Here is a 19,014-nt window from a genome sequence, read left to right on the forward strand (position 1 = left end):
AGGAACAACTGCATAAAATAGGTGTACCTAATCACTACCATTCACATGTTGTGTAGACTTGCTCCGAGTTTACTACAGCTCATGCTCTGTCTACCACACCTACCACAGCTACATGTTGGTGGAGCAGCACGAGCAACATTTGGTCAAGAGGTGAAAATTGCAGAAACATTTCTCAGTAGAGCCACTGCAACGTTCATCCCATATAACAGCTGCATTACCACTAAAAACTACATTTTTTTTTCTGTGGTAGAACTTTTATTCGGAGGGAAATTATAACTTTTGCATTTACATGGCACAAATTATATACAGTACACTTTCCATGATAAGAATTATGATGCTGTTCACAGAAAGGTATCAAATTTGAGATAAATAATGCAGAAGCTAAAATATACAAACCAGGGGTGGAGGTGAAACTATTGACCATTTTTATTATCTATAGAATTTCAAGGAATAATGTTAATTCAATGTTCAAAAATTTTTAACAAACTTCTAGTAAAGTTAATTGAAATATTTATAATACTATTCAGTGGTTGCACAGTATTTCCAATATACAATCAAGAAGATGCACAGAACACAACACTTAATATGAAAAAAAATCTATTGCACCCACAATTTAAAAGGTTTCACCGCCTTTTGGATGCTGCACTACCATATTTATATAAACATTTACAACACTTCAGTAAACACAAAGGTTCTAAATGTAGTGCAGCATTACGGGGGGCCACTTTCAGCTCTTAAAATAAATGTTACATGCCCATACACTGTGCCATTTATTCTAAGACAATGGTTTAAGCTGTAACCCTTAATTCCTACTGTGAGTAGCAAACACGCTTTCCCCATGTTCGGAAGATTACCATCCTCTATTTCCTCAGACCTAAACTGTCCTTGGCTTCATTGTCGTTTTGGCTTTTTGCCTCAGTGCTTGTGACAACTATCCCTTATACTGTTTTTTTTAATGTCCTGTTAAGTAGTCCTGCGTAGAATCTGAAGCAAAAGAATCTGCATCTTCATTATCAGAATCATCACTGCTGTCATCAGCCGCTGGCTCCCCTGTCAGCGCTATCCGGGCATAATCGTCAGTGTCTATAGACTTGCAGAAGTGAATGGCGTACTTCAGTTTTTCCTCTAGCACTTGCTTACAGGAATACCTGGGCAGCTTCAGGAGAAAGAAGCAAGTGTATGACTCAGGAAGGAAGTGGTCTGGAGGATTGTATTTATCCAATACCTGTTGAAAACAAAAAGCATCATATTTTTCATTCACTGTCCAAACTACAAATAAATATCAGAATAATACTTGAGAAATTTTTTAACAGCATGTTAGATTTGTCATTCCAATGTTGAAGTATTTTAAAAGCACAAGGGAAAGACCAAATGCATTTTCCCTACACTAAGTAAATAGATAAAAACAGACGTATGTGAACTACTTTGACTACAAATATGTGGTTGGGAACAATCTAAAAAAACATCGTGTTACTTCAGCGAATATCAACATATGATTTGAAGATTGTGTTTTTTTAATTTAGCTGAAATGACGACTGAGCAAAATGCTTAATAAATGCCAGAAAAAGCAGTTGATGACTGACAGTAGAAAACAACCAAAATCCAGAGAAGCAAATGGCTGGGAAATGAAATGAATATCCACTTGCTCAAATCAAGAGAAAAAAAGATTTAAACACATTACAGGTCTCTGTTGCGCTGTTGAATCTACAATGTAATGTTGCATAAACAGTTTAATGAAATCAGCTGTTCTCTTGTTATATCATGCTACTACTTCTCCACTACCATATTTCTAAAATAAAAATCCCACACCCCTCACCTGAATAACGAAGTCCCTCCCTCTGAAGTCTGCGATCGTCCTGGGCAGCCTCGTTCTGCCCCACACAAACCGCAGGAAGAGCGACCGCTCCGTGTTGGAGAAGGACTCCATCACTTCCCAGAACCACTGTATCAAGGAAGCAGTTGGCTCAATGCCTTTGTAAGTTGCTACAGATTTCAGAAGGTGAAGTGGAATATCTGGGCTTCCACATACCTGAAAAAGAAAATACAGTGATATGCTACAGAAATCTGATCAAGTCAATTACAGGTGATTTGTTCCCTCCGTTCTGATAAAATATTTAATCAGCTTTTACACCGACAAAATGAACATTCAAGTATTTCAAGTGCTGTGCATAGTCTTCTATTACAATAATACTAAATATACGTCTTCCCATCGGGGAACAATAATGAACCTTCTTTCACGTTCCTGAATAACAAAGAATTAAACATTTTACTTGGGACGAATATCTCTAATTCGCCTCCTATGTCCCTGTTTTGTAGGGGGTTCTTTGGCTTTGTTTATTTCTTCCAGAAATAATTCATTACATCACTGCTCAGCTATATCAAAATAACCTTATTAACACCAAGGGGGCAATTAAACATTTTCTAGTCTTTCTTTGGACAAAATGTTTGCGATCACAGAGCGAGCACTGTAAATAGTGTTTAACACGAATTTTGTATTGTAAGATGTAAGTGCAGAATCTCACTCCAAGTCAGTCTGACAGAGGTAGCAAAACAGAAACTGGTACCATAGTTTCCAGTTCATATCCTGTAAAGAGCGAAAGCAGAGGGACTGGAACAACACGGGCCATCCCCTCACGAACTGCTGCAACTTGTTCATCAAATTCATGAAGTCTGCAGAGACAAATATTCAGAGTTTCTATGAAGGCCATTTCTAGCAATTATTTCTAGCAATTACTATAATATCAAGGAAACTCTAAGCAATTCTCCTGAAGTCCCCAGCTATGTGCCAAGGAACATTAATAAACATTTATCGCACAAGATACTTATACCAGTTTCTACAGCAATTGCACAGCCAGCTCAATAAGGAGAGATGCCTCCCAATGTTTAGGATATTTTATTTCTAGTATTATTCCTGTGCTGTGCCTGGCAAGAACAAACCAATACCCCGTTTGGAAAGAACATGCCCTTGGGAAAGGAATGTCTGTGCTTTGAAACTCTGCTGTCAAACATTCCCAGTAGTAGACAGACATTATGGTAAAAAAAAAAAAGGGGGGGGGGGGTCTGAAATAAAACATGATGTCTGAAGACAGGAGTTACTGTATTTCAAGACAGACACAGATAAGTCTAACACTTTGCTGCTTCTGCTGCCACCCCTGATTTGCGTTTTGCATCTTTTCCCCTGTCAAATCACATCTGAGATGTTTTACAGAGTTCTCCAGAGCAAAGATTCGTATAATTGACAAGTCCTGTCCTCAGGCTTGTCATTGCCAAAATAAACAAAGATGTCAGGACAAACTTAGTCTCATGTGTCCACTTTTTCACATGTATTCTCTTCAGGTGCTAGTTTTTCTCTTAAGGGCTTCATATAAATAAAAAAACTTCATACTTAATCTAACCATTTAAATGGTTCTCCCAAAGGACTTTTAACTGTAAAATGCTTTATAACTGGCGAGGGAACAAAACAATTTCTTCAAAGGAATGTAACATTTTATATAGACATACCATTTATCCATTTCATATGAAATTTTTGCTGTCAAAAATAGGTTTAAGTATGAGTTCATAACCATTTATACAAAACAAACAAACGACCAACCCCACAAAAACCAAACCACCACCACCGACTGTAATTCAAGTAGTTGTTGGCAGACACTATAACTACAAACTAAGAGGCAAGTATATGGTGTATATGATACAGCCTTGCCCAAGCACCCTCTAAAACATTTAACCATGGCAGAAAGAATAAAACAACTAGGAATCACTTTCTTGTCCAAATTATCTAAATTTCCATCATTCAACAGGCACTAGGCTCACTGCATCACGTAACAACATATGGTTCCTTCTTAGATGTACATGTCTAGATTAGTTACCTAGGCATTTAAGCAACCAAAGGCCTGTCTTCTCAAATACTGAACAACTATTTCCCACTGATTTCAGTGCAATGTTCGGCTTTGGGCACCCGTGGGTGAATTTGCTTGTCTGCACACAGGTGTCGGACCTATTTTATGGTATTCAGGGAACGAATACTTCGGTTTGTATGTTCCAACTTAACTCTATCCCAGCCAAAACCAGGACAGAATATAATAAGAACTCATCTGGGACTGCTCTTGATTGCAACTGATGACACAGACAACTGTGGGAGCAGCAGTACTATAATACATCTAAGGTCTCTTCACAAAGAACCTAATGATCAAGCCTACTTCTTTATTGCATAGGAAGAACTACACAGACAGGGCATTTCTCCACCTGTTAAACTGGCTGCCAAAACTGCTCTGTCAGGACAGCTATTAAAATCCAGAGCCATACCTGCTAGTTTGTTTCCTGAAAATTAAGTTTAATCTTTTCTCCTTGGAGAGATTAAGAGAAATCAGAAAATCAACACTGTAATCACATGAAAATATTAAAATACTTATACATAGGAGATTGAGGTAGTATATTGTGTAAAAGCTTCTACATATTTGTAAAAGAAAATGCTTACTCATGTCAGTAATTTGAATGACTTATTCAACAAACCTGTAGTTTATTGCCATCCTCACGTATTCGGCTCTATTATCCAGCGTAATATGGGTGTACTTGGAACTCAACTGAATATCCTGACCACTTGCATTAGGCACCGTGAATGGGAGGCTCATAGCTTCAAACTCTTCTGAAGTAGCTTCGTTGTCTCGAATGTACATAAGCCCAGGAATAAAATCTTTATCAACCTTTTTAAAACAAGCCCGAGGTAAAGTCAGTTTACTAACACTATACAACAGCGTCTCTTGCATTCCAAAGGCAGTGCGTCATGTGTCATCTACCAAAAGCATTGTCAAATGTCTGACTATAACCCACCCAATTGAACTGCAAAGCCATAAGATACGTTAGTATTTTACACAAAATTTCATTATGCTGGGATGCATTTGCCAAGAAACTGTATTATATAAGAAAATTGACTTAGAGCTTAAACACATAATAACGCCTACAAAGTCCAGTGCTGGTTTCGGTACAAAAGGAATCTCCTTACTGACAAGAAAATAACTCAATGCCCTTACAGTAAGTACATTTCTACGTGATAGTATGTGAGAGGAAACTCTTCTCTGTACTGAAAACCTCTTCCTCCACATTTACTGAGCTCAGTAAAAAGAAATTTGTCATGTTTAGTATCTGGGCACAAACTATTTTCAGTAGTAGTTTGAACTCATTTTCTTTTCCTTCAAAACAGTGTAGGTGTGTGCACCCCATCAGTTACTGCATCTAGGCACAACACACAGTAACAGCTACAAAAAGGTCTCCTGGAAAGTAGGAGTTCGACCACAAACATTCATCTAGTCTAACCCATGGGAAGGTTTGAGAATGCTCTACAATTCAAATAGCTTATTTAACTACTTTTGAATGACTTACATTTACGGTTTTAACAGACACCGCAAGTCGTCCTTATATACCAGCTCAAAGTGGAAGAGGCCAGTCAAAATACAGGTATATAGAAACCAGGGAAGCCAATCACTGCAGAAAAACTTATGCTATAGTCTTCTTGTCTTCTGTAAGTTATATCCTACTCAGAAACTTCCCGCTTACCTCACTGAGATCAGCAATTGTTAGATTCATTCCTGCAAGCTGTTTCCATACTGGCTCAGCCAGGTTGAGGCTCAGAGGGCTGCCAGTCCGGATAGCAATGCCCAAAAGTACCCCTGTAAGTTAAAACATAATATTTTAAAATTTCTTTTTGTTAGATTCCCAATATTCTGATCATGTAACAGAAGTAGAATGGCACAATGTTGCTGAGAAATTACCAAGAAAACGAAACATGTTCATATGCAAGAGTGACTTGGCAGCAGGATTTAATAGGAAACAATCTCTGTTTGCTCCAGATTCATCTCGTCCATTTGGTGTCACAATTAACAGAGGGGTCAGCCCATTCTGAAGCTCCTCACACATTTCTGCTATTGATTCACTATAACCTCCACCGCAATCATCCACAGATTCACCTTGAAGAAGGAAAAAAAAAAAAAAGGCTCCAAGTTAAATGTTCTTCCAAAAATAAACGAAGTATTGAAATAAACTGTATTTCCTTCCACAGGGATGACTGAGTAAACAGCAGTTTCCTAAAAGCTACGCTGTCACATCTGTTCATATGAAAACCCTTCATGTTTTGCTTTATATTTCACAGAATCACAGAATGTTAGGGATTGGAAGGGACCTCAAAAGATCATCTAGTCCAATCCGCCTGCCGGAGCAGGAACACCAGTTCATTGTATTAGTATTAGTATTTAGCCAGTTCATTGTAAACTATATTATCCAGAAGATGATAGAACATATCACAGTGTCAAAAATGCTATTTTGCCAGAGTATAACTAACATTTTTGTGTTATACACTAATCAAAATACAATAGAGGTTGAAAGTCAAGGCACCGTGATTCCTAAGTGACATTTTAAAGTAGATACATTTTATATAGCTTGAATACAGTAGATAGAATGGCTCTTCAATCCAAAATATTTTTCACCAAAAAGCTCAAAGTAATACATGAATTGTAAAAACAGTCCTATCAGTAAAACCACCTAGCCAGGATTACTTGCCAGTTTGGACAGCTGAAAAACAGGTTTAGGTTTGGCAGGATGTTTGTTGTAAGCAAGAGTTGCCCCTGGTATTTGAGGACAGACACATTTCCACTAATCTTGAGGTTTCTTAAAAATTCATTTAAAAAGGCTTTTTTACCTAACATTTTAAGCACCCTCCTCTGCCTACACACATACATTGTTTTCCTATATGCCTGCCTTCCTTCAGGTATTCCAAAAAAGTAAATCTGAAGAAAATTGTAAAATTAAGTGTGAAACATATTGGGGTGGAGAATCCACTTACCAACAAACTTGACTTTCCAAACACGATGAGGAAGCAGAAGGCTGTCAGGGCTGAAGGAACTCATTTTAGCGCACATCTGTCCAAACACTGACTTTGTCCCATCAGGCCCAGCCAGTCCTCCTTTGCTCCTAGAACGTTTTACCTATTGAGTAAGCACATTTTAGAAGTCACTGTAAAAACATATTTCAGGTGGCATCGCTGTGCAGATCAGACAATAAGATCACTGTTTATAAAATACTAACATGTTTAGTGCAACATTTGCAGAGATACATAGTGTATCTTGTATATATGTGACATATACAGAGGTAGAACCAAATTTCAAATTACAGTACTACAGTATTTTTCAGTACCATGTAATATCCATCTCTACAGATATCACAGACTCCTATCACATATTCCAATCCTCTCCAGGAGGATGAAAGCACTTTAAATCTCAGGCTATTAGGAATGCAGAATTATTTCATAATCACATGATGGATGAGGTCAGAAGGCACCTCTGGAGGTCATCTGGTCCAACCTCCCTGTTCAAGCAGGGCCACCTAGAGACAGCTGCCCAGGACTGTGTTCAGACAGCTTTTGAATATCACCACGGATGGAGACTCCACAGTCTCCCTGGGCAACCTGTGCCAGTGCTGGGTCACCCTCACAGTGAAAAAGTGTTTCCCAATGGTCAGAGGAAACCTTCTGTGTTTCTGTTTGTGCCCATTGCACAAATATACATTAGTGAGGTGCCCCTTGAGCTGCTTCTTCTCCAGGCCCTTCACTGGACCCTCTCCAGTATGTCCATGTCTCTCTTGTACTGAGTAGCCCAGAACTAGGCAGTATTCCAGGTGTGGCCTCAACATGCTGAGCTGAGGGGAAGGCTCACCTCCCTTGACCTGCTGGCAACACTCCTCCTAATGCAGCCCAGGACACTAATTAACCTTCTTTGTGGCAAGAGCACGTTGGTGGCTCATGTTCAACTTGGTGTCCACCAGGACCCCCAGGTTCTTTTCTGCAAAGCCGCTTTCCAATTGGGTGACCCCCAGTATGTATTGGTTCACGGGTTTGTTCCTCCCCAGGTGCAGGACTTTGCACTTCTGGTTGAACTCAATGAGATTCCTGTCAGCCTGCTCTCTCCAGCCTGTTGAGGTCCCTCTGTATGGCAGCATGACACTCTGGTGTATCAGCCACCCCTCCCAGTTTTGTATCATCAGCAAACTTGCCAAGGGTACACCGTGCCCCATCATCTAGATCATTAACAAAGATTGTTGACCAGGACTGGACCCAGTATTGAACCATGGGGTACACCACTAGTTAATGGCCAAACAACTAGACTTCATGCCTTTGATCACCACCCTCCGGACCCAGCTGTTCATCCAGTTTTCAAACCATTTCACTGTTTGTTCATCCAGCCCATACTTTGTCAGCTTGTTTCTTGATATAAAAACAGGACATACCTACACACTATGGAGAGTTATTGGCTCCAGGATAGGCTACACTGCAACTTCTCCAAGAGGTCCTATCTCTGCGACACAGCTGTTTACCTGTCAGTGACTACTACGATTATCACCATGTGTAAGCAATGCAAAATCCAGCACTTCTGTTACAGAAGAAATTTTTCAACTAATGCTTGGATTGGTACAAACATGAAAAACAGTATCTGGTTATGCAGATGCTTCCACTACATGTCCTGACCTGACAATGCTGAAAGACTGTTCTATATCATTCCTATGACCTAACATAGTTACAGCTACTAGAGACAATCTTAGTTCAAACACGGTTGACCACAATCATGGTGGTAATTTTTTTAAATGAGACTAAAAATTTGGAGGTTGATTAGACCTTAGTGATTTTACTGTTAGAGCTGGAAACATGCAAAACCAATAGGTGTGTTCACTGCAGCTAGAGAGAATGATTCTTACCACTTCAGCTAACAACTCTGTGGGCTTCCTTCACGAGATAAGGAATTTTACATTCCCCCAACCACAAAAAGCTTACTTTAAATTCAAACAGTTCATTGTTTATCTGTCTCTACTCAGCATTATATCTGTCCAGCTTTAATGGAAACTGGAAAGACAGAAGGGTAGCAATGATAAAATTTGTTGATAAAAGAAGTTTTCTTCCCCTGTTCCTGAAGAAGCAGCCAATTCCTTAGTAAATTCATTTTTTTCTGGATTGCAATCCACTTAGCTAATGCATCCTATCTCTACTCATACATTCGATTGTCAAATCTGGGTAAGTTTTTCATTCATAAGACAGATCAGAGGCTGTGGTGTTGGCCATAAAACTGCATACCTGTTTTTCTTATATTCATTAATGATAATATTTAAATATGTATCTATGGTACTTACTAGGAGCCTCTAAAAATGAGTAAACACTACTAAAATACATGTGTGTACACAACACACCCAGAGTGATGTGTTTCTTAGGCACCTACAGAAAAAGTGTATCTTAGGATTTGATGAAGATCCATAAGAAATGGCATACAAGGAAAATCTCACATGTTTTCCTGCAAAAGGTACACACAAAGTTGCTAAGAATACAAAAAGCATTTTGCCAGTATAGAGAAGAAAGAAATGGAAAGCACACAGAAGGCTGGAGAAACCCAAGGTATTTTTTTCCCACCTCGGTGTTCTGCAATTTGTATTCGCAACCTGCCCTGACTGCAAAGAGACTCCTACAGTGCACATAGCTCTACCAATATCCAGAGACTGTTCATTCAGAAATAACCCAGACTCATCCCACTGATCTGTATTTGGTCCCACTCCAAGGTACAGTGCATCTCAAAATGCAGTTGTTCTGATGCTGCATGCTTCTGACACTTTGGATAAAACATCCACCAGATTTCTTTCAGGTTTTATTGAAAGGCTGACACACTCAAGTCCTCCTCATGTGTAAGATATTCAGTGTCAACACAAGTTGGTTTTAATTCAATGGATTTCTAAGAAATTTGGATGCCCAGAAATTTCTAAGTTGAGAAATCACTGAGTCTTATCTTAAAAAGAGGAAAGCATGATTAGAAGGTCTGCGAAAGCAGTAATTAATTCACTGTTTTTTCAAACCCCAGACCTAAAACACAAATTAATCAAGTGACAATAAAAATGCAAGCAATCCTGCCTGAACTGAATAGGATGGCATGCACATTTGCTATTACACAATTAATTTAGTATTTATTTACAAGCAACACAGAATTTTCATGTAATCTGAGCATTTAGATGCAGGAATGGTTACAATCTGACTGTTAACAAAGCAATGTACCACAAAGGATTATTGGCATTTCTGCCAGTACCTTAATACATTGCTTGCTGACAAAGACAGATGCCCACATTAAAATTTATTAGGTCATTAGCAAAGAATAAAACACTTCGCTGAAAAATGGCAAAAAAAGAATCATACAAATGTGTTTAGGCCACAATCCACCACAGATGTTTTAGGTTTTTAGTGCACATGCCTAGAACACAGCTGTTGCTCATGTGTACAAATCATCCCCTTTAGAGACACAGTAAGTATTCCATGAAAGCTATTTTACTGAATAGGGTCAGATATAACCCTCATTAAATACACACCTTATTAAACACAGATAATGCAGCATTTCAAGTTTTTAAAATACATTTCCAGCCTTCTTGCTGATAACTTTCTAGCATAAAACAAGTTACTATGTTGGTTAGAACCCAAGAAGGATTTTCATAAAACAGTCTGCCATCAGAAGATATCACCTCCTGGAAAACCAACTTGTCTTGGACCAGAGAGAAACGCAGTTGCTCAAAAGCAGCATACAGTGAATTGTGGATGAATTGAGTCCAGGAACTTGCCTCAGTGAATAATCACTTACTGGGAGGAGAACCATTGCAACAAAGGGGCAGAGGCACTCAAGTCAATCTGTAATCTGGTTAAAGCATGTTGAAGTAAGAAAGACCAAAATTTAAGTTCTTACTCTGAATCTGAAGAACAAAACTTTGTCTCAAGCAGCCTGAGAGGACCCACTGAAATACTGGCAATCCTGTGGGAACTCTCTCCAACCCACTAAAACCTGGGAGAAATGCAGTACATAAAGGCATGTACTCAGAGCCTAATAAAGAAGTTTACAAAAAGTTGACAGCTTATTAGCTGGAATCAGCTAAGAAAGAAATATGTACATAGAAATATGTACCTAGAAGACAGATCCATGAAGAAAACAAATACGGTTCAAAGATATGCCAGGAAATGCATCTCCAGAAGAGGCAGAGAAGTATCAGTGTGATAGCTACAAGAGCTCAGCCACAGTCTCACCTGTACCTTGAGGTTTCAGTTATCTATGCTCAGACTGAAATGCTACAAAAAAAATACTGTATAAAAAGTTGAAGATTAGAGAAAGACTATTCTACACAAGCAGACAAAAACAGCTCTGCCTGATCAGTGTAGGAAAAATGAAGGCTGTCATAAAATGAGTGTTCTTCAAAAGCACATTTGATAAGGCAGAAGACAATAACCAGGAAGGAGTAATGTTATTTAAACTGAAGTATAAGACTCATAAAAGAACAAATAATTAATTCATTGATATGCTGTGCCTACTTTAAGATCAGATAATTTTTAATCATCATGCTAGTAAGATTTAATACACATTTAATAAGGAGCTCTAGTGAGGAGGAAGAAACTGTTCTTAAAGTGGGGTTTTGTATATCCATAAGCGTGCCATTCCTCTCATGACAGTAGAGATCATTGAACCAGGAGATCCTTTGCAATATTACATTCCTGAAAGTAGACATTCTCCTTAATAACTGAAAGTTGCTTCCCTTTTAAGAGGAAGAAATTCCTTTCAACTGTTGTGATAATCTCTTTCATCCAAAGGCAAGATACAATTTAACAGCATGAATGTGTTTGCCTATAGGTCATAACACACTGTCCATTTGACACCACATGAGCTACACTGGTACTTAAGTACTAGGTAAATCTGACCTGCTAGTAAGAGGGTCAGTAAGCAAACTTGAGCACTGGAGTCCTGTCTAGACATGTCACTGTTCACTTTCTGGGTCAGTCTTCGACTGCTTCCATTACACCTTTCCAGAACAAGGCCCAGGTGCTGTTTTGGAACATTTAGTGATCATTCCAAAAAAGTTATATGGATAAAACCTTCATTAAATTTGCTTTCTTCTGTCCTACGCAGACTTCCAACAGTGTCCCAGACTATCTCTGTGCATTCAAGCTTGTCCTCATACTACACCTTAAACCATAAAATGTCTACCCTCAATTTTACGCTACAGAAATACCAGGCTGGCACTTGGGTGAGTTGCAGTTACAGCCATGACGTTATTTCACACACCTTGAGCTAGAAAACTACATAAAACTACCGTGTCCTACTATCACAAGGCTCCCAACAGAAAAGATCCAGGGCCAAGTAGCTTGTAAGGTGAATGTGATCTATTCTACAGGAATCTGGTCCATGTAAAACTTGACCACAGGACAAACGAGTGACGTTTGGCTTGCTTTTACACCACAAGTTAGACAGCTGTTATGTCCAGTCCTGGTACTTCCAAAGAAACCACTGAACAAAAAGTTAATCTGAGGAAATATTTTTAAAAACAAATCAGTATCTGGAAAACAACTTTAAGCTAAAAACTCATCTGTTTATTTTATACCAGGGAAGATGAAGTGAAATGACTGCACCATATAATCTGCAAACTATAAGAAGAGTCTTGTGAAAGGTAAGGGATCATAAAGCCTAGCTGCAGTTAAACTCAACTGCAAATAAGATTTAAGTTCTTAACACTGACAATTAGCTGTTTGAGACTATGTAAAGCAGTTTCAATTCTTCAATTAAATATTATAAAGGATTGCACAGTTTAAGAATCTGCACTTTCATTCTCTGCAAAAGCTAACTGAAGAAATTGGGACCCATGCTTGGTACTGTGTAATCAGGCCAGATCAAGAATGTGGTCTTTTTCAGCCTTCATTTAGCTAAACCTAGGACCGACTTGTGTTACAGCAATATTTCATTTTCCCCAGAAGCTATGAAGAAGGGAAGCCCTGCAGCTACCAGTTCTTTTATAGATTTCAAGACAGATTCAAGTAATGAACAGGAATACAAGAAAAAGCCTATCTTAATTAAATGAGCCCTGAACCTATTCACTAGTTCCCTGCTCTAAAGTTAAATACGTGCACTGTTTTACTGGATTTTCTGAATTCACACACACGCACACAAAATAATGAGAAAACCTGTGGCACTCTCTTCAGCTTCAACTTCCCAAATAATAAACTAAAGCAACACATTTTAATCAAAGAGTCATGGAACAGTTTGGGTTGGAAGGGACCTTAAAGATCATCTAGTCCCAAATCCCCTGCTAGGGGCAGGGACACCTTTCACCAGACCAGGTTGCTCAAAGCCCTGTCCAGCCTGGCCCTGAAAACTACCAGGGATTTTGGGCATCCACAGCTTCTCTGGGCAGCCTCATCATCCTCATGGTGAAGAATTTCTTCTTTAGATCTAATCTAAATCTACCCTCTTTTGGATTAAAGCCATTACCCCCTGTCCTATCACTACACACCCTTGTAAAAAGTCTCTCTCCAGCTTTCTTAGGAGCCCCCTTCAAGTGCTGGAAGGCTGCTGTAAGCTCTCCCCAGAGACCTAACATTACCACAAGAAATGTTAAGTGCCCATAGGAAATTGCAAAGAAGAAAAAACAGGGTCCAGCCACAACAGGATGTGCTTCTGTTCACTAATTAGTCGAAATTTTCACAATTTTTCCATTCTAGCCTTAGAAAGAGTAGGTTTTCTTACTTTTTACAATAAAGAAAAAAACCCACCACTAAAGGAAATAAATGCATGAGGACTCTTTAAGACCAGGCTTCAGTCTATTTAAAGGAAAACAATGTTTTACTATTCTATGTTACAGAAATATCTATGGAAAAAACACATAAGGCACAACATTACATTTTCTAACATCAATGATAAGGAAAAAAACCCTTTTGTATCAAACAGTTCTGCGATCAATATGACCACATGACCGCATGACCAGTAAAAGATAAGACCTTATCAGCCTGATTTTTATTACATTCAAGGACTTTTTTTTTTTCCTTGCCCTTTTGCTTTTCCTTCACGTGGTCTGTTACGAAAGCAACAGCTGAATAATTCATGTGACCATTTGGAAAGGTAAGAAAGGCATCAGAATCACTACTCTCAAGTTATCTAATGTAGCAAGTTTTGAAAAGGTGGTCCTTTGTTAAACAGGACATACTTTGCTCATTAGAGCCTAAATCATTCACTTAATATTTCAAGAAGTGTCTCCCTCCCCCAAACAACTACAGTGTGGATGAAAACATACTGAAAAGAAAATGAGCAGCCGTTCCTGCATTCACTTCTTCATTGTTTGATTCTCTGATAAAAATCCAACTCTTCAGTACTCAGATACCAAACAGCTGAAACATAAAGGGACTTGACAAATGTATAGGACTGTGGACTAAACATACAGATAGTAAAATCAAAACTTGAGCTTAAGTACCTGTATTCTGTTGAGCTCTACGACTGGCCCATGCTGACGATCTCTCACCATAGTTGCTTGCACAACTTTTCTGAAAGCTGCCTCCTAAAAAAGGAAAACACAAAAAAAATCCAGATAGTGGCAAAACCACAAGCAAATAAGCAAGCTGCACATATTTCACAGATAAAATAGATACTTAGTTCAAATAAGGAAAAGAAAGACTCTTCAGCAGAATAGAGAAACTGATCCTGCAACACTATCCTTCAGCAACCTCCTTCTGAGTGTATCACAAAACACTACAAAAGGCATAACACTTCTGAGTCTGTCTTTAGAAGAAATGGAAATAAGTAAGTATCAAATACTTTTGAAATACTAAAAATAAACAAAACCAACAGAAGATAAAGCTGTGAGGCGTTAGTTAAGGATCATGTTATTTGTGCTAATACAACCCAACTCTGAAACAGATGGGATACTAAAAAAGTAAAGAAAGTCTCTCCTATGTCACTCAAAATCAGGGCTTGAAAAGTTGTACTGCACCCAGATTCAGTTATCACTAAGCGACCAACATGCCACTGAGCACAGGTATAAATTAATTTATAACAGAATAATATATGTATATGAAGAATAATTACTGTCAGAGAAAAACAAGCAAAAAAGCCAAAGATGAGACTATCTTGCTATGGAAGACCATGAATAAACAACAAATAAAAATAAATTTAAAAATAAGACTTTTCATGCAAATTCAAGTGTCTGAGGTTCTCTCACTAAATGTTTGAATCAAATGTTACACTGTCAGTTTCAAGCAAGCTTTAAAAAGGTTTTTAAGTCTTTAGAATCTCTGAAGGTAAGCCTGATTTAAATGCCTAGATATGAATACAGCATCGCAACTTCTGGTGTCTCTGCTGAATGCTTTTGACATAAAATATGCCTGATACCACATTTTGTCTTGTATCTGAAGCCTTTCTGTAACTGTTATGCAGACTCTTAATTATGCAAAATGTGCCTCCTGCGCACCCGTTCCTATACTTAACATAATATACCTATCAATAACGCTGACATATAGGAGTGTAATGAACAGAATAGCTAGGATTTCTTTCCTTTTTTTCCAGTTTAGGTTTTGATGAAAAGTGTGCAGTCTTCTCTTGGTCTGTGAAGCATGTATTCTGCTGGATTGCTTTACTAAACTATTTTACTGGAGTCTAGAGAAACCTTGAGACAACACATGCTAAGGAGCCTAGTTACAGGCCATGTGTCTCATTTAAGGACACAGAACAGCACTGCAAAGGGAAACTTAACTGCTTCTCTTTCCAAATGTGTCTCCCAGCAGACTTTGTCTGTTTATATAAGGTTATCATTTTTGTTAGACAAGTTACTATGACAGTGAGAAAATTCAGATCCAAAACTGATGATCATACTGAAGGCAAGTAATGTTTTTAAAGGCTTTCCACATCTGAAGCTTTGAATAAGCGTTACAGCCTCTAAGCATTATAATTATCTGGATTTTCTCATGACTGAGTTTACTTAAAACTATAAAAATCCACTTCCTTTACTGATTTGAAATTGGACTCCTCTGTATTCTGTCTTCACTTTTAGCCCAGTCTAAAACAAGTCTGTACCTGCGCAGAGCTTTAGATCGACTAGTATACCTGATCACAACAACTAAAACAGGAAAAGCAGACAATGACCATTTCATATCTATCTTACTTTTTTTTTCCAGGATACCATCTACTGAATACTCCACAATTCAGCTATACTACAAACTGAAGATTTACAGCATACAGTTATTTTAGGATGAACACACAGCAAAACTATGATGAAGAACTGAGGAAAACAATAAAAATAACACGTTCACAAAAAGAAGTTTGCATAATCAGAATGCAAATATTTGATATACAACTTACAGAACAAATTGAGATACATAGCTCTGTTTTCTTCAGAAACAGTTTAAACAGTACATTTCACTTACAGCTACAAATCATTCCCTTAAAAACATTCTGATAAATACCTTTCCCTGCGATATCAGAATTCCCCGTAATGTGTCAAAACCAATTGAGGGTCCTTGGCCAGTTTCATCAAGTCTTCCTTCAAGATCAAACATTGGAATGCACGGACAGAAGAGTTCAGAAATGTGATGCAGCAGCAGAAGCCTATTTCTCAATGAAATGATGGGAATTTCCTGTAGATGATTGTACTCCATAGGAACCTATAATAAGGCAATGATATCCAAATGCAATTTAGAATTATTATATACTTTATTTTATTAAATAGAATAACCATTTATAAGATTTGTAGGTAAATTTGTATTAGAAATTCAGATATTTGCTTATTCGCACTGTCAAAACTTAATTCATGGAGTTCAGCTGTTTATAAAAAAATACTAATAGTATCCATCTCAACCGAAACAAGTATTAGAAACATGACATTGAGACTACTCTTGCTAGTCCTTATTTTACAATTCTCTTTATTCATGAACAGACACATTTTACATCCCATCATCACTACTCTCAGGCATTACAGCTGAAAAAATATTCAAAAACTAAACTTCTCAACATAAAGCAAGCAATGAAGAACTCCCTTGGAAGACATGATTTTCATAGCTGGAATCCAGAATTAAAATTCCTGCCAATTTGCAAACTGATTTACTGTTCTGCATTGGATTAACACTGAATGAAGAGTCTTTCTCACCTCAGAAAATCTGAATCCTTCTTTGGAAACATGGAAGTAAAGCAAAGTAACTCAAAGCCAAATCAAAGCACACTGAGCGTATGCAGGGATTTAGAAAGGAAATAGGCCTACTGAAAGATCAGCAATACACATACTAAGTATGTTTAAAATATGAATGCAATAAGCCAGAAATATTACCTGTGTAGGGAGCTTGCCAGCATTAGCAGGTTTACTGGTTGACCAAGCTAACGTATGTGCTGAGCCACATGCTACTCTGTTGATCTTTTTACCCTGAAGTGCTGCAACCAAGCGTGGTCTCTGGATAGCATTAGTTGTTCCATCTCCAAGCTGCCCTTCGTCATTATCTCCCCATGTATACACTTCCCCTAAACCAACAAAAATAATTAATTGTTCTGAAGCTAAGACAGAAACTTTTTGTGCCCCGCCCTTTTTTTAAAAATCAGGATTTATAAATCATTTAACCAAAGGAGGCCTTGGACAGTAATTAAGATTTTTAGGACTGACGGCCATCCTGAAATCCACTATCTAATGCAGATAAATCTTGAACAACACAGTTAAGCCATGGTCTATGTCAAGCAGCTAGGGTAAGATGCATTTATTTCCTCACAATTTGTATAACCTTAAAAGTTCTTTTCCAGCACAGGAGGAAATGGTGGATCAGAAGAATAACAGGTACACCAGAAACAGCATATATTTGATAGTTTCATAGCAAAAAAAGCTGATATTGAAACAAAAAATAATTAGAAAAGGCTTGACATCTCGTATAAGAAAGATCCTGTAATAGGTTGTATTACTAGCCAGGACATTAAAATGGCTGCTTACTGCTGCAAGATAATTGGAAAATACTTTTAAAATAGCAATCTCACTTCTGAGCATTCATTATCTGCAGCTATATCCTATTTCAATAGCACCTATAACACATTCAGTTATTGTGCAGACTTGTTAATCAGATGTGGGAGTCTGCTACGAAGAATATTGAGCATCTCAACCTGCTCGGTAAGAAGCAATATTGTTTATGCAGTGCTTCATTTAGCAAGTTAAACACCTCAGCAGGATCAGAAGACCCTGTAAAAAAGAAAAAGCCAAATCCACTCATTCTACTGCTTGACCTATCTATAATTACTTTTAGAGCTATATATTTTGCTCTGACCATCAGCGTTTATGAAGCTTAAAGTCTCTATTTTTTTGAAAACCTTCAGCTGGTTTTATGTGATCATTTTAAATCAATGACATGCTTGCTGCTCAAGAAATATGCAACATCTGTAAACACAAAATATGTCCACGCACATAAGAGGATCATTTTTAGTAAGGACAACCTAGCAAAAACTGACTATAAGGTTTCCTTTTTCTTAATTCAGTACTGAGAACTAAGTAAATTATTTGATTTTTATACCATCTTCAGTGCAGCACACACAGTGCAAAGACCCAGTAGCAATAGCGATGACTTTCTTTCCTTGCAGTCCCTGCACTTGTCGTGGTCTTCTAACATGGTCATCAGATCCGTGGCCTAGCCGATGATAATCTCCTTTGCCCCTGCATAGAGAAGGTAAAACATTTCAAAACTGTGTTTTAATCGTGGAAAAAATGGAATGACAGACTGTGTCTGACATTTGGCCTGGAGATGTATTTATAAACAGTTCAATACCAAAATATTCTCTATATATTCAACATTATTCATCACTAGCTCGTATGACATGGATGTGATTCTGCTGATATAGTAAAAGTTCTTAAACCTCCAATATGCTGTTCCTACTCATTCTGTGTTGGTCCTTTTACCACTTTTGCAGAGAGTTGTTTGTTTTTTTCCTATTAAAATGGTAAAGTATCCCAAGCATTCATCTGCAAAAACAGTACATTTACTGAACACAGACAATGAAACTTTGTACAGTTTAGGGATCTCCCTAATGCTGTACAAACGAGGGGGAAGAAGGATGCTGGGAAGATATTTTTAGTCTTTTTAGACACTTCAGTCTAGTAGTTTAAATCAAAAATTTGGAATGGCATAGGAAGATTAAAGCAATGAACTTATATCAAATTTTGGACTACAGCCACCATAAGCTA

At 37.9% G+C, this 19,014-nt stretch overlaps 1 protein-coding gene across 6 annotated transcripts in view; it reads right to left on the bottom strand.

The window, feature by feature from the left end:
- Positions 1-251: 251 nt before the first annotated feature.
- Positions 252-19,014, bottom strand: part of HERC2 (HECT and RLD domain containing E3 ubiquitin protein ligase 2) — a 117,957-nt gene continuing 99,194 nt past the window's right edge. For all 6 annotated transcript variants that reach the window (XM_065646229.1, XM_065646238.1, XM_065646221.1 and 3 more), the window contains 11 exons: positions 18,347-18,486; positions 17,131-17,318; positions 16,274-16,471; positions 14,290-14,373; positions 6,833-6,974; positions 5,766-5,960; positions 5,551-5,663; positions 4,510-4,700; positions 2,565-2,670; positions 1,817-2,029; positions 252-1,225 (listed from right to left, as the gene is read on the bottom strand). In XM_065646229.1, coding sequence (XP_065502301.1) covers positions 953-1,225; positions 1,817-2,029; positions 2,565-2,670; positions 4,510-4,700; positions 5,551-5,663; positions 5,766-5,960; positions 6,833-6,974; positions 14,290-14,373; positions 16,274-16,471; positions 17,131-17,318; positions 18,347-18,486 — 1,843 coding nt within the window. In that variant the 3' untranslated portion in view covers positions 252-952. The remainder of the gene's footprint in view (positions 1,226-1,816; positions 2,030-2,564; positions 2,671-4,509; positions 4,701-5,550; positions 5,664-5,765; positions 5,961-6,832; positions 6,975-14,289; positions 14,374-16,273; positions 16,472-17,130; positions 17,319-18,346; positions 18,487-19,014) is intronic.

Source organism: Caloenas nicobarica, chromosome 1 (genome assembly GCF_036013445.1).
Source record: "Caloenas nicobarica isolate bCalNic1 chromosome 1, bCalNic1.hap1, whole genome shotgun sequence".
Lineage (NCBI taxonomy): Eukaryota > Metazoa > Chordata > Aves > Columbiformes > Columbidae > Caloenas > Caloenas nicobarica.